The 13,159-nt window shown below is 43.1% G+C and overlaps 1 protein-coding gene across 15 annotated transcripts in view; it reads right to left on the bottom strand.

Moving 5' to 3' along the window:
• The window catches only part of LOC121400994 (WD repeat-containing protein 91-like), a 1,149,255-nt gene extending 1,136,160 nt beyond the window's left edge, over nt 1-13,095 (bottom strand). For 9 of the 15 annotated variants that reach the window (XR_005966010.1, XR_005966017.1, XR_005966015.1 and 6 more), the window contains exons 1-8: nt 12,400-12,860; nt 12,158-12,315; nt 7,540-7,709; nt 2,967-3,069; nt 2,659-2,774; nt 2,233-2,301; nt 1,903-1,989; nt 151-267 (exon numbers count right to left, since the gene is read on the bottom strand). Coding sequence is in view for 6 of the 15 variants with exons in the window: in XM_041585371.1 (XP_041441305.1) it covers nt 151-267; nt 1,903-1,989; nt 2,233-2,244 (216 nt within the window). In the remaining 9 variants the exon portion in view is untranslated. Of the gene's footprint in view, nt 1-150; nt 268-1,902; nt 1,990-2,232; nt 2,302-2,658; nt 2,775-2,966; nt 3,070-7,539; nt 7,710-12,157; nt 12,316-12,399; nt 12,861-12,933 lie in introns of those variants that run through there. The other 6 variants (XM_041585373.1, XM_041585374.1, XM_041585371.1 and 3 more) reach the window with 5 other exon arrangements.
• Between the last annotated feature and the right edge of the window lie 64 nt (nt 13,096-13,159).

Genomic DNA, 13,159 nt, shown 5'->3' with positions numbered 1-13,159 from the left:
CTGAATAAAAAGCTAAGTAACTCAAAAATTAAAACCAATTGCAAATTGTCTCAGAATATCCCTCTCTGCATCATACTAACAGTTAATTTAAAGGTGAACAACCCCTTTAAGGGATCTCCCTAAACCCACAGCTGAACCCTTAGGCCAAACCTTTTTGTTATCCGGAATCCAGAATAAATCCTCTCTGGGAAGTTTGGGAGACGCAGTCCTGATCTTCGCAAGCGTTTTCTGTAACTCAGTCGCCTTCTGCAGCGCAGCCAATCGTATCTAAGGAGCCGCAGGGATTTAATTAACAACTCCACGACATGAGCAAAACAAAGTCACTGCCATCAACATATATAATAGGTACCATTTCCCATGTGCTGTTTGTGGGCTGAGCCCTGCACTGTTCTGCATAGCAACAGAATTCTTTCTGCAGGAGCTGCACTAGTTATACTAGTAATTAATCTGATATAGGCAGTAATGCAAGGGCAGACGGCTGATTGGTTGCTGTAACAGCACCGGTATTTAAACAAATCCCGGAACAGATACTGAATGTGTTAGTCACCATTCTGGCTCCATACCTTCCATAATTCTCTGTATCCCCTTCCAAATCCCTCCTGCTAATGAGAAAAGGATTGGAGGTGTGGTTAGCAGATGTGGGTGTGGCCGGCGTACTGCTTGTGTGCGTATGCGCGTAATGTTTTTGCCGCAACCGCCCGACAAAGGAAGAGGTCGTGGATCTGGGCCAGCAGGTTTTTTCCCAGTGTTCTGCCCGCCCAGTCTGATCCTGTTTACAGGAGGTCTGTGACTCAAGCAGGGGGTGGAGCTAGAACACTCCTATGGCAGCTCACAGGGGAAGGGTCAGGAATGCTTAAAATCAGAGATCACATTAATGTTTAGGCAATCCTGCACCAGGAATAAATATATAGTATATGTTAGAGTTTTGCCAGATGGGCAGATAATTGGCTGCAAATGAAGAGGCGCCACAAGAGCTGACGCTTCACTTCACCTATTAGGACTCATTGCACAGAGGTCCGTAAGAAATGATATGTATAAGGACCCAACAGTATCGTTTTGTCTTCTTTACAGGGAGAAACCCTGTGAGATCTCAATGAGCAGAACAAGAGATAAACAAGAACTATCGATCCTTACGGCAAATCCTCTGCTGATGCAACACTAACAGTATCTCGCTGTAATTAATATTCTGTATTGCAGCAGCTGTCTGGTTGCTATGGTCCAGTTTACCCTGGCAACCATGCATCGCTTTGAATGAGAGACTTGAAAATGAATAGGAAAGAGGCTGAGTAGAAAGATAAGGAATCAAAAATAATAAAAATACAATTGTAGCCTCACAGAACAATAGGTTTTTTTGCCTGCAGGGGTCAGTGACCCCCATGTGAAAGCTGGAAAGAAACTGAAGAGTAAGGTAAACAATTGGGACTTGGTTTATGGGTTGTCTGGCACCCATGTGATGCGATGATGTTACTTTAAAGGGGGTTGTTCACCTTTAAATTAACTGTTAGTATGTAGAGAGGGGTATTCTTTTAATTTTTTTTATTAATTGTGGTTTTTGAATTATTTAGCTTTTTATTCAGCAGCTCTCCAGTTTGTAATTTCAGCCATCTGGTTGGTAGGGTCCAAATTTCCCTAGCAACCATGCATTGGTTTGAATAAGAGACTGGAATATTAATAGAGGAGAGGCCTGAATAGAAAGAGGAGTAATAAAAGTAGCAATAACAATACATTTGTAGCCTTACTGAGCATTTGTTTTTTAGATGGGGTCACTGACCCCCATTCAAAAGCTGGAAAGTGTCAGGAAAAAAAGGCAAATAACTCAGAAAGTATAACACATAGATAATGAAGACCAATTGCAAAGTTGCTAGGAATTGGCCATTCTATAACATACTAAAAGTCACATACCTGGGTTTCTTGCTTTGTGTTCAACTGAAGATTCCTGTGCAGGTTTCTCTCCTTTTTTGTCTTCAGAACCTTCTTCATGGGCTTCATCTAAACACGGGGAATAAAGAGCTAACACTTCTCTACAACAGGGTGTAGCACTATATCTCTGTATGTGCAGCTTCCATGGACTCTAATGCTCCATGCAGCAAAACATTTGTAGCTGCCTCTTAATTGTATTATATTTTAAAACAAATAATAAACGTTGCACAACAGGGCAGACAGAGGATGATCAAGACTTACTAAAAGGCTACTAGAAAAATTGTATTTATTTATTTTTTCCCTGAAGTTTACCTTTAAAGCCATTTCCAAGAGGTGAGCAGGGGGTGCGTTAGAGTCAGAGCTGTCAGAACATGCAGAGTACTGAAAAATAATGAAACAGGGGGTACAGTATCCCTTATAATACATGAGTGATACTCAGAGTTCCCTGTATAACTCAGCCTGCAGCCTTGTGCCTTTATATGGTCACAGAACAACCCCTCAGTGACTTCTAATATCCTTATCATTTACAGTAGGGGGTACATTATCCCTTATAATCCATGAGTGATACTCAGAGTTCCCTGTATAACTCAGCCTGCAGCCTTGTGCCTTTAAATGGTCACAGAACAACCCCTCAGTGACTTCTAATATCCTTATCATTTACAGTAGGGGGTACATTACCCCTTATAATACATGAGTGATACTCAGAGTTCCCTGTATAATAAACCCAATGCCACTCACCTAGAATCCAGATCCGAGAGAATATTGTCCAGCAGGGATTCGGGGTCTAGTTGGCCACTCCTGGCTTTTACTTGTAGTATCAGGATTTCCTCCAGTTCTTTTAGGAAGATGATGTTCTAGGACATAAACCAGGGAGACTTTCAGTAAAGACTAAAGTTTGTCTGTCCCTTTAAGCTCTCTGGTTGTGACTCTTGAAACAATGTAGCAGAAGTCAATCCTCCTGCAGGTCTGATCACCTCCCAGCTGCAACTACACTGTTTCAGGAGTCAGAATCATTTAAGAAAGGTAGGAAGGTTCATGAGTCTTACCTTGGTTTGATGGGGGTCGCAGAAATCCAACCGAGTATCACACAAATGATATCCCACGGACTCCAGATCTTTGGTGCTGAAATGGGTTCCACACCGCCCACCTCTAAAGAGGGAATTGCATTAATCATTAGAAAAGAAACACATTAAAAATGATGGATAAGTGGACGGGGCTTGTTTAATCACGTTAAGGAATCAAATTTAGGTGTAACACTGACAATCCTCTTACCTAGCTTTGAACCACAGTACGTGGCCTCTAAGGTGTAACTGTTCTGGATTCCCATTTTCCACATCACCCCTCGCCCTGTTCCCTCCTTACTCTTCTGCACCTTCAACTTACAGCTTGAGAAAGAAAACTGAATGGGGCGACAGTAAGTGGTTTCACTGGAGAGGGTTTTTATGAGCTCAACAACTCAAGGATTTCACTCCCTTATACCCTATAACTCACCCTTTCTACAATGGAACCTTCCCGCAGACTATTCTCCCCACTGTTACTATAGGCACCATCTCTCCCTACTATACCTGCTATCCCACAGTCACACTCCCTTCCCAGAGACTATTATCCACTGTTACTATAGGCACCATCTCTCCCTACTATACCTGCTATCCCACAGTCACACTCCCTTCCCAGAGACTATTATCCACTGTTACTATAGGCACCATCTCTCCCTACTATACCTGCTATCCCACAGTCACACTCCCTTCCCAGAGACTATTATCCACTGTTACTATAGACACCACCTCTCCCTACTATACCTGCTATCCCACAGTCACACTCCCTTAACAGAGACTATTATCCACTGTTACTATAGGCACCATCTCTCCCTACTATACCTGCTATCCCACAGTCACACTCCCTTCCCAGAGACTATTATCCACTGTTACTATAGGCACCATCTCTCCCTACTATACCTGCTGTCCCACAGTCACACTCCCTTCCCAGAGACTATTATCCACTGTTACTATAGGCACCATCTCTCCCTACTATACCTGCTATCCCACAGTCACACTCCCTTCCCAGAGACTATTATCCCACTGTTACTATAGACACCATGTCTCCCTACCATACCTGTTATCCCACAGTCACACTCCCTTCCCAGAGACTATTATCCCACTGTTACTATAGGCACCATCTCTCCCTACTATACCTGCTATCCCACAGTCACACTCCCTTCCCAGAGACTATTATCCCACTGTTACTATAGCCACCATGTCTCCCTACTATACCTGCTATCCCACAGTCACACTCCCTTCCCAGAGACTATTATCCCACTGTTACTATAGACACCATGTCTCCCTACTATACCTGTTATCCCACAGCCACACTCCCTCCCCAGAGACTATTATCCCACTGTTACTATAGGCACCATCTCTCCCTACTATATATGCTATCCCACAGTCACACTCCCATCCCAGAGACTATTATCCCACTGTTACTATAGGCACCATCTCTCCCTACTATACCTGCTATCCCACAGTCACACTCCCTTCCCAGAGACTATTATCCTACTGTCACTATAGGCACCATCTCTCCCTACTATACCTGCTATCCCACAGTCACACTCCCTTCCCAGAGACTATTATCCCACTGTTATGATAGACACCATCTCTCCCTACTATACCTTCTATCCCACAGCCACACTCCCTTCCCAGAGACTATTATCCCACTGTTACTATAGACACCATCTCTCCCTACTATACCTGCTATCCCACAGCCACACTCACTTCCCAGAGACTATTATCCACTGTTACTATAGGCACCATCTCTCCCTACTATACCTGCTATCCCACAGTCACACTCCCTTCCCAGAGACTATTATCCCACTGTTACTATAGGCACCATCTCTCCCTACTATACCTGCTATTCCACAGTCACACTCCCTTCCCAGAGACTATTATCCCACTGTTACTATAGGCACCATCTCTCCCTACTATACCTGCTATCCCACAGTCACACTCCTTTCCCAGAGACTATTATCCACTGTTACTATAGGCACCATCTCTCCCTACTATACCTGCTATCCCACAGTCACACTCCCTTCCCAGAGACTATTATCCACTGTTACTATAGGCACCATCTCTCCCTACTATACCTGCTATCCCACAGTCACACTCCCTTCCCAGAGACTATTATCCCACTGTTACTATAGGCACCATCTCTCCCTACTATACCTGCTATCCCACAGTCACACTCCCTTCCCAGAGACTATTATCCACTGTTACTATAGGCACCATCTCTCCCTACTATACCTGCTATCCCACAGTCACACTCCCTTCCCAGAGACTATTATCCACTGTTACTATAGACACCATCTCTCCCTACTATACCTGCTATCCCACAGTCACACTCCCTTCCCAGAGACTATTATCCACTGTTACTATAGGCACCATCTCTCCCTACTATACCTGCTATCCCACAGTCACACTCCCTTCCCAGAGACTATTATCCACTGTTACTATAGGCACCAATTTGGAGTAACATGGGGCTGTAGGTAAATGCTCACATGAGCAAAGTGGCCTGTTATCCTTGGAGAATGAGAGACCCCAGAACACTGTGACAGACCTACATCTCACCGACCCACAACTCACCGACCCAGCACACAACGATCTTTCACTCCACTCATGGGGGAAATATTCTCTAAAAAGTTTTTAAAAAGGGTCTGTTTCAACCTTTCTTAAAACTGTCCTTTTTTCATAAAGTCCTCCCTGGCGTAATTTCTAGACTTGTAAGGGTTTTTAGTTTATCAACATTCACTGGAAAACAGAACTTTCCTAATTTTTCCTTCTAAAAGTTAAAAACTCACGGCTTTTTAATTCTTCCTTAGCTTGATGTCCATGTATTCACAACCTCTGTACTAATAAACTGAACCCTCTCTCTCCCTCCCTTTCACTCTAAAGCTGGCCATAGACGCACAGATCCTATCGTACGAATCAATGATTTGTATGATTTTCGGATCGTGTGTGGAGAGTGCCGACATCTTTCGTCCGGCGGAGATCGGTCGTTTGGTCGATCGGACAGGTTTGATTTTGACCCGTCGGAGTCCATATGACCGAACGTTCAGATTACCCCCGATATAGTCATACTCGTTAATGGCATATCAGGGAAAAGATCCGTTCATTTGGAGATGTCGCCAAACGAGCGGATCTTTGCGTCTATGGCCACCTTAACTCACTCTCTTGTATTTTCAATTTCTCTAGGCCAACAAATGGAAGAGATGAGAGCCAGTGAGTGTGTATATATATTTATAAGAATGAAATAGTGAGCGAGTGCCTCTGTGAGTGACGTGTGTGTATATTATTTTATGCTGCTCTCTTTAGGTAAGAGAAAATATTTCTATTTACAGAGTGGAGTTTCTTAGGGTGTATCATAGCTGTGCCGTTTATCTAGTGTCAAAAAGCTCACCCAACGCTCAAACGAAACAAACAAGAAACGCTGTGAATTCCCTCTAGTGAAGGATTTCAAATGTACTTTCCCCTTGTGTTTATATCGGATGAGGCGGATGATTTCTACATAACACTGAATAATCGAATTAACTCTGAATAAAACAAAGTGTTGTGCTAAATATTTTTGGTTTGAATTGTTTCTTTTTAAAAACAAATGAAATGTTTCAAACAGGCAACGATGTAAAACTATTTGTAAAACTACCAATGCCCATAAAACCCAAAAGTAAATGCACATTAGCTAAACACATAGAATTCAAGAATATTTATCTGTTTTAAATCCCTGCGGTTGGTAACTGCCATCAAGCCTGAATTCCTTGGGTCGCAATTTAATTAGTTACAAAAGAATTTGTAGCGTGCGGTTAAAATCCCCTGAAATCAGTAGTATAAACACGGTTGCATCCAAAGCAATCCTGCTACATATATTACTAATAATACTAAATATAACATTGTATTATTACTTTTCTGTTATTATTAATGTCATTGCTATAGAATAAGGGGTCAGGGTTGTTCAGCCAGAGGCCAGACAGTCAGGGGATGCTGGGAGTCAGTGGGTGATGGGAGTAGTTATATAGAGGTGTCTAGCCTATTCCTCCATTAGTAATAACACACAGCGCTGACTCTAATATAAACTTAGGCCTTCACCTTAAGGTGGGGGGGGGAGATCTGTCAGTGAAAGTGGTGCTTAGAATTGAGTCTGCGACTGTAGACTAAATAGGCAGATAAGTCCCTTTGCTCTGTTGGGTGTGATGTTTAGGAATAGGCTCTGAAAAGGAAAAGGCAAATAAAGAGCAATATTCTGACCCCTCAAGCCTTGTTGCTGCAGCCCTCATTGGCCTCTCAACTCCTACCTTTTCTCACAACTGAAATTTCGTTATTTGCTGCAAGGACAAAAAATATTTTTAATATTAAGACGTAATGGAGAAAATGATATACTTGTTCATTGGAATGTCTAAAAAAAAAATCAGTGAATAGTTTGACAAGAGGGAGCAAGATGACTTGGGTGCTGGGTAACTGGCACCAGCCTCTATTCCTTGGGTGTATGGGATATAAATCTGCAGCTTATTCTCTCTTCCCCTCCTGGCCCCTGTTTCCCTTCACACAGAAAAGAGTGTCGAATAAAAGGGCAACTTACAGTGGTTAAACAGACTCCAGGCTCTAGGAACGTCCCCTTATCTCTTTGTTAAAAGTGTATCCAAGAGCGGGGGAGCAGCATTTGCTGGTGGGTGCAGCTGGGTTCCCCGACTTGCAGTTTTCAGTGAAGATGATCCACTGTTTCAGGCCGTGTGTGTCCTGGGTAGGGAGCTGTGGGCAGAGGGAAGTGGCCAATGCTGTGAGTAGATTTAGGCACAAGGATCAGCCTTCCTTTCCACAGTGCCTGTTGCATCCAGGGTTGCCACCTGGCCGGTATTTTACTGGCCTGGCTGGAAGGGGCGATCCTACCCAATTTGCCACCAAAGACGGCCTTTGTTTTTGCCGCCCCCGCCTCCCCACGGCACTCGCCTTCAGCACCAGACGGGGGTCGGCGGGGGGTCCACGTTGCTAGTGCAGAGAGCGCAATTGCTCTCTCTGCACTAGAAGAGCCGAATTTCCTATCTATCTATCTAGAGATAGAGAGATAGATAGAGAGATAGATAGATAGATAGAGATAGATAATAAATAGATAGATAGATATAGATAGATAATAGATAGATAGATAGATAGATAGATAGATAGATAGATAGATAGATAGATAGATAGATAGATAGATAGAGATAGATAATAGATAGATAGGTAGGTAGATAGATAGAGATAGATAGATGATAGAGATATAGATAGATAATAGATAGATAGTGTCACGGTCGGCACCCAACACCAGATCAAACACCAAGCACCCTGGTCTCGGCTCGTGCTTCACCAGTAGTGTGACCCCTGTTGGCCTCGGGAGGAGCCTCAGCTAATTGGATGCCACCAGGACTTAAGGAGAGGTGCAAGACTAGAGGTTCTGGATAGACAGAGGGGCACGACTGTTAGAAAGAGTCTTTAGGCCGAGGGTCACGGTACAAAACAGGAAACAGAATTGTAGTCAGTACAGGCAGGGTCAAGGCAGGCAGAAGTCAATCGTAATCAGGCAGGCAAAGGTCAAAACCGGGTAATCAGTCAGACAGAAGGGTTCGGCAGAAGGATAGTCGATATTCAGGGAAGGGTCAGATATAGAAGTCAGGATAATCGTATAGCCAGGCAGGGGTCAAAACCAGAATCAGAATCAAAACAGCTCACAAAGCACCAGGAACAAGATCCTATCATGGGCAGTTTGCTCAAGACTGAATTCCCCTTTTATACCCTGGTGTTTTCGCACCATCGCATCCTTTTGTGCGTCAGCGTCATCACGCCAGCGCGTCCAAGTCAATAAAGGAAACGAGACGCGGGTGCGCGCCCTAAGAAGCAGCAATGGCGGAGGACGAAGAACCAGATAGATAGATAGATAGAGAGAGATAGATAGATACAGTGTCGGACTGGCCCACCGGGAAAAATCCAGGTGGGCTCCAGTCCTTGTGGTCCCCTACGATCACATTCCCATCTATTTTTTACAAGAGCGGGTTTGCAATGGGCCCCGCAGCGCTGCCACTATCACCTGGGCTCCTGGGCTGGATACCGAACTGCCTGACAAAGCTGCTGCCAGTAGCCTGACTGTGCTTTGCTCTGTGCAGGGTGGTTGTGCCATTCGCTGCACTGCTGCGCAACTTTCAGTGTGTGAGTGCGATGCTCCTGATGATGATGTTATTGACCTGGCTGGTGTCCAAAGCTTCCTCATGGGGGAAGAGAGAGTTGCGCATGTAACGCGTCAGAGAGGCAGAGCCTGAGGTACTGCTGGTCTAGTGCTGTGGGGTGGATGGATCCTCCTGGCTGGCTGCATTCACTTTCGCTGCCTGCTTGTGCCTGGGCTGGGCAAGGTCAAGTTGTGCTGATGACCTTAATCACCCCGGGGGGTTGGGGGGACACGGACTTTGTAATAGGCAGCAGGTTGCCGCTGCTCTGACAGTCATCGCTCGGCTGTTCTGTTCCCCTGCTCCGCATTGATTGCAGGATAGGCGCCGTGCTAGGTGAGTTTCCCTTCTGTGGGTTAACTATATATATATATTTATATATATATATATATATATATATATATATATATATATATATATATATATATATATATAATTAGGTAAGGTTATTTTATGTAAGGCCAACAAGATGAGAAGGGCCACATAAGATTTATATATATAACCTGTGCAGTGTAGGCACAAGTTCATGGCAAAGAGAGACCCACACGCGCCAGCAATTTCTCATAAACTGCCTATAAAAGGAAAGAATTGGTTAGGCTGCTTTTAAAGGGGCTGTTCACCTTTCAGTATGACGTAGAGAGGCATATTCTGAGACAATTTGTAATTTTTAGTTATTTAGCTTTTTATTCAGCATCTCTTAATTTGCATCTTAACCAATCTGGTAACTAGGGCCCAAATTCCCCTAGCAACCATGCACTGATTTAAATAAGAGACTGGAATATGAATAGGAGAGGCCTGAATAGAAGAATCAGTAATAAAAAGTAAGCAAAAGAGTCAGAAGAAAAAGGCAAATAACTATAAAAAAATAAATAATGAGAACCAATTGAAAATATGCTTATAATTAGCCATTCTATAACAAAAGAAAATTTACCTTAAAGGTGAACCACCCCTTTAATTGAAAAGATTGAAATACAAGGCCAGAATTCTAGTAGTAACATCATACGGTCGGTTACAAAGTAAGACTAAGTAAAATATCTGGCTGTAGAATCCATGACCGTTAAGAGTATCACATATTGAGTAGGCTGTAAGTTTTAAGCCAAATGAATAAAGAGTGCAAGCAGAGCTTGGTGGTGGCAAAACTCCCTCTCCTGTCTCCCAGGTGGCACATCATCATATAACTAACTTGAGGACATTACACGCTATACTGAAGCCCCCTTGCTGCAGCACAGGGACTTACTTTGGTCAAAATATAAAAAAATAAAAATAAGTTATTAAAAAATGTGTATAATTATTATTTGTCACACTGTTACTAGGGTGGGGATCAGCAGACAAAAAGTTGCAAGTTTTTTTTTACCTCTAAGGGTATAGTGCACCATTTACTATGTTATAGAATGGACAATTCTAAGCAAGGTTTCAATTGGTCTTTTTTTATTTTGTATAGTTTTCAAATTGCATGCCTTCTTCTTCTGACTCAAAGCAATGGCTAAAATGCCAAAAATGCTAAGTAATTAAAAAAAAACACGAATAAAAAATGAAGAGCAATTGCAAATTGTTTTAGAATATCACTCTCTGGGTCATACTATTCTCCTGTCATTCTTTTTATGGTGTAGTTTTTATTTCTAAATTACATTATTTACACTGCATGTAATTTACTTTCATTCCTGAACCAACAAGTGTATTTAGTTGTAATATTGGTGTGTAGGTGCATCTCAGGTCATTTTGCCTGGTCATGTGATTTCAGAAAGAGCCAGCACTTTAGGATGGAACTGCTTTCTGGCAGGCTGTTGTTTCTCCTACTCAATGTAACTGAATGTGTCTCAGTGGGACCTTGATTTTACTATTGAGTGTTGTTCTTAGATCTACCAGGCAGCTGTTATCCTGTGTTAAGGAGCTGCTATCTGGTTACCTTCCCATTGTTCTGTTGTTAGGCTGCTGGTGGGAAACGGAGGGGGTGATATCACTCCAACTTGCAGTACAGCAGTAAAGTGTGATAAAAGGGTTACCTTGTTTATATTTCATGTGCACTTACTTAAAAGGATTCTGTTATGCTTTTGTATTTATGACTAATATTTTAATTTAATATTGTCGCAGCCATTCCAGTTTTTATTTTAAATAAAAATTTTAATTTTTATATTTGCGGGCGCTAATTTGTACGGGAGGGTGGGCTCTTGAGATGAGGTTTCCTGGTGGGCAACAGGCACCCCAGTCCGACACTGGATAGATAGATAGATAGATAGATAGATAGATAGATAGAGAGAGAGAGAGAGAGAGAGAGAGAGAGAGAGGGATGGATAGAGAGAGAGAGATAGATAATAGATAAATAGAAAGAGATAGATAGACAGAGAGAGAGATAGACAGATAGATAGATAATAGATAGATAGACAGACAGAGAGAGAGAGACAGATAGATAATAAATAGATAATAGATAGACAGATAGACAGAGACAGATAGACAGATAGATAGACAGTCAGATAGATAGACAGTCAGATAGATAGACAGAGAGAGATAGACAGATAGATAGATAATAGATAGATATAGATAGATAGATGATAGATAGATAATAGATAAATAGAGAGAGAGAGAGAGAGAGAGAGAGAGAGAGATGGATGGATAGATAGACAGAGTGAGAGTGAGAGAGAGATCGACACGGATAGATAGATAGAGAGAGAGAGAGAGAGAGAGAGAGAGAGAGAGACAGACAGACAGACAGATAGATAGATAGTCAGAGAAAGATAGATAGATAGATAATAGAGAGAGAGAGAGAGATAGATAGATAGATAATAGATAGAGAGAGAGAGATAGATAATAGATAGAGAGAGAGAGAGAGAGAGAGAGAGAGAGAGAGAGAGAGAGAGAGAGAGAGAGATAGATAGATAGATAGATAGAGAGCGAGCGAGAGCGAGATAGATAGATAGAAATATAGATATAGATGATAGATAGATAGATAGATAGATGGATGGATGGATAGATAGACAAACAGACAGACAGACAGACTGTCAGACTTACCGAACCGGGAGGAACCACGGATGCTGAGGAAGAGAACCCCTACAGCTCCCCCACCAGTGCACCCTCGACTGGATACAAGTGAGACTAGTGAAGGTGTAGTATGGGAGCCGGTGATTACTAGCAGGATGTGCCGGCCTGTGGTGGGGCGGGTCTTGTGGCTGTAAATACAGGAAGATGTGGCGTTAGCTGCAGGAAGTAGTTGAGGGCAAGAGGACGTCACGGGATACTGGCACGGCAGTCACCTTGGCGTCAGCTGCAGGAAGATGTTGAAGAATAATCAGCAGATATGACGGTTAGCGCAGGTGATGAAATTAGCCGCTTCACTCCATAACACTGGTGGGTCAGGTGGCGTCTAGTTGATAGTAGTTGTTCACAGGATGACGGTTCCCAAAGAAGTAGCTGAGGTGTAGCCAGGAAAGGCAAAACTGGTCGGCAGCGGTAATCAGAAGTTCAACCAAGTAACAGTGGTCAAGGCAGGGAAGCGTAAACCAAAAGCAAGCAAAGTTCGGCAACAGGTAGTCAAATATCAAGCGGAGTTCCAAAGGGTTAACACACAGAAGCGTAATCAGACAGGCAAGCAGAGTTATGGCAACAGGAGTTCAATACCAAGCGGAGTTCCAAAGGGTTAAATACAGTAGCGTGATCAGACAGGCAAGCAGAGTTCGGCAGCAGGTAGTCAATATCAATCGAAGTACCAAAAGGGTTAAACAGGAGCGTAGTCAAATAATCAGTAGCAGGATCAAACCAAAGTTCAGATATAGTAGAGAATCACTTACTCAATGTTGCTCGGAAAAACGATGTCCAAGCACTGGAGTCATCAGTGTGCTGAAAGAAATAAGGTTGCCTGCGTCCATACGCTGCGCCCAGCGAATCCCCTGCGTCGGCGTCACGATATGTACGCTGTGACATCACTGGAACGCATCGCGCCGAACAGAGGATCGGTGAGTACCTGACACAGACAGACAGACAGACAGACAGACAGATAGATAATAGATAGCTAGA

The sequence above is a fragment of the Xenopus laevis genome, chromosome 3L, assembly GCF_017654675.1.
Source record: "Xenopus laevis strain J_2021 chromosome 3L, Xenopus_laevis_v10.1, whole genome shotgun sequence".
NCBI classification, from domain to species: Eukaryota; Metazoa; Chordata; class Amphibia; order Anura; family Pipidae; genus Xenopus; species Xenopus laevis.
Note: the sequence above shows the minus strand (reverse complement) of the source record. Positions and strands in the feature narration are given on the sequence as shown.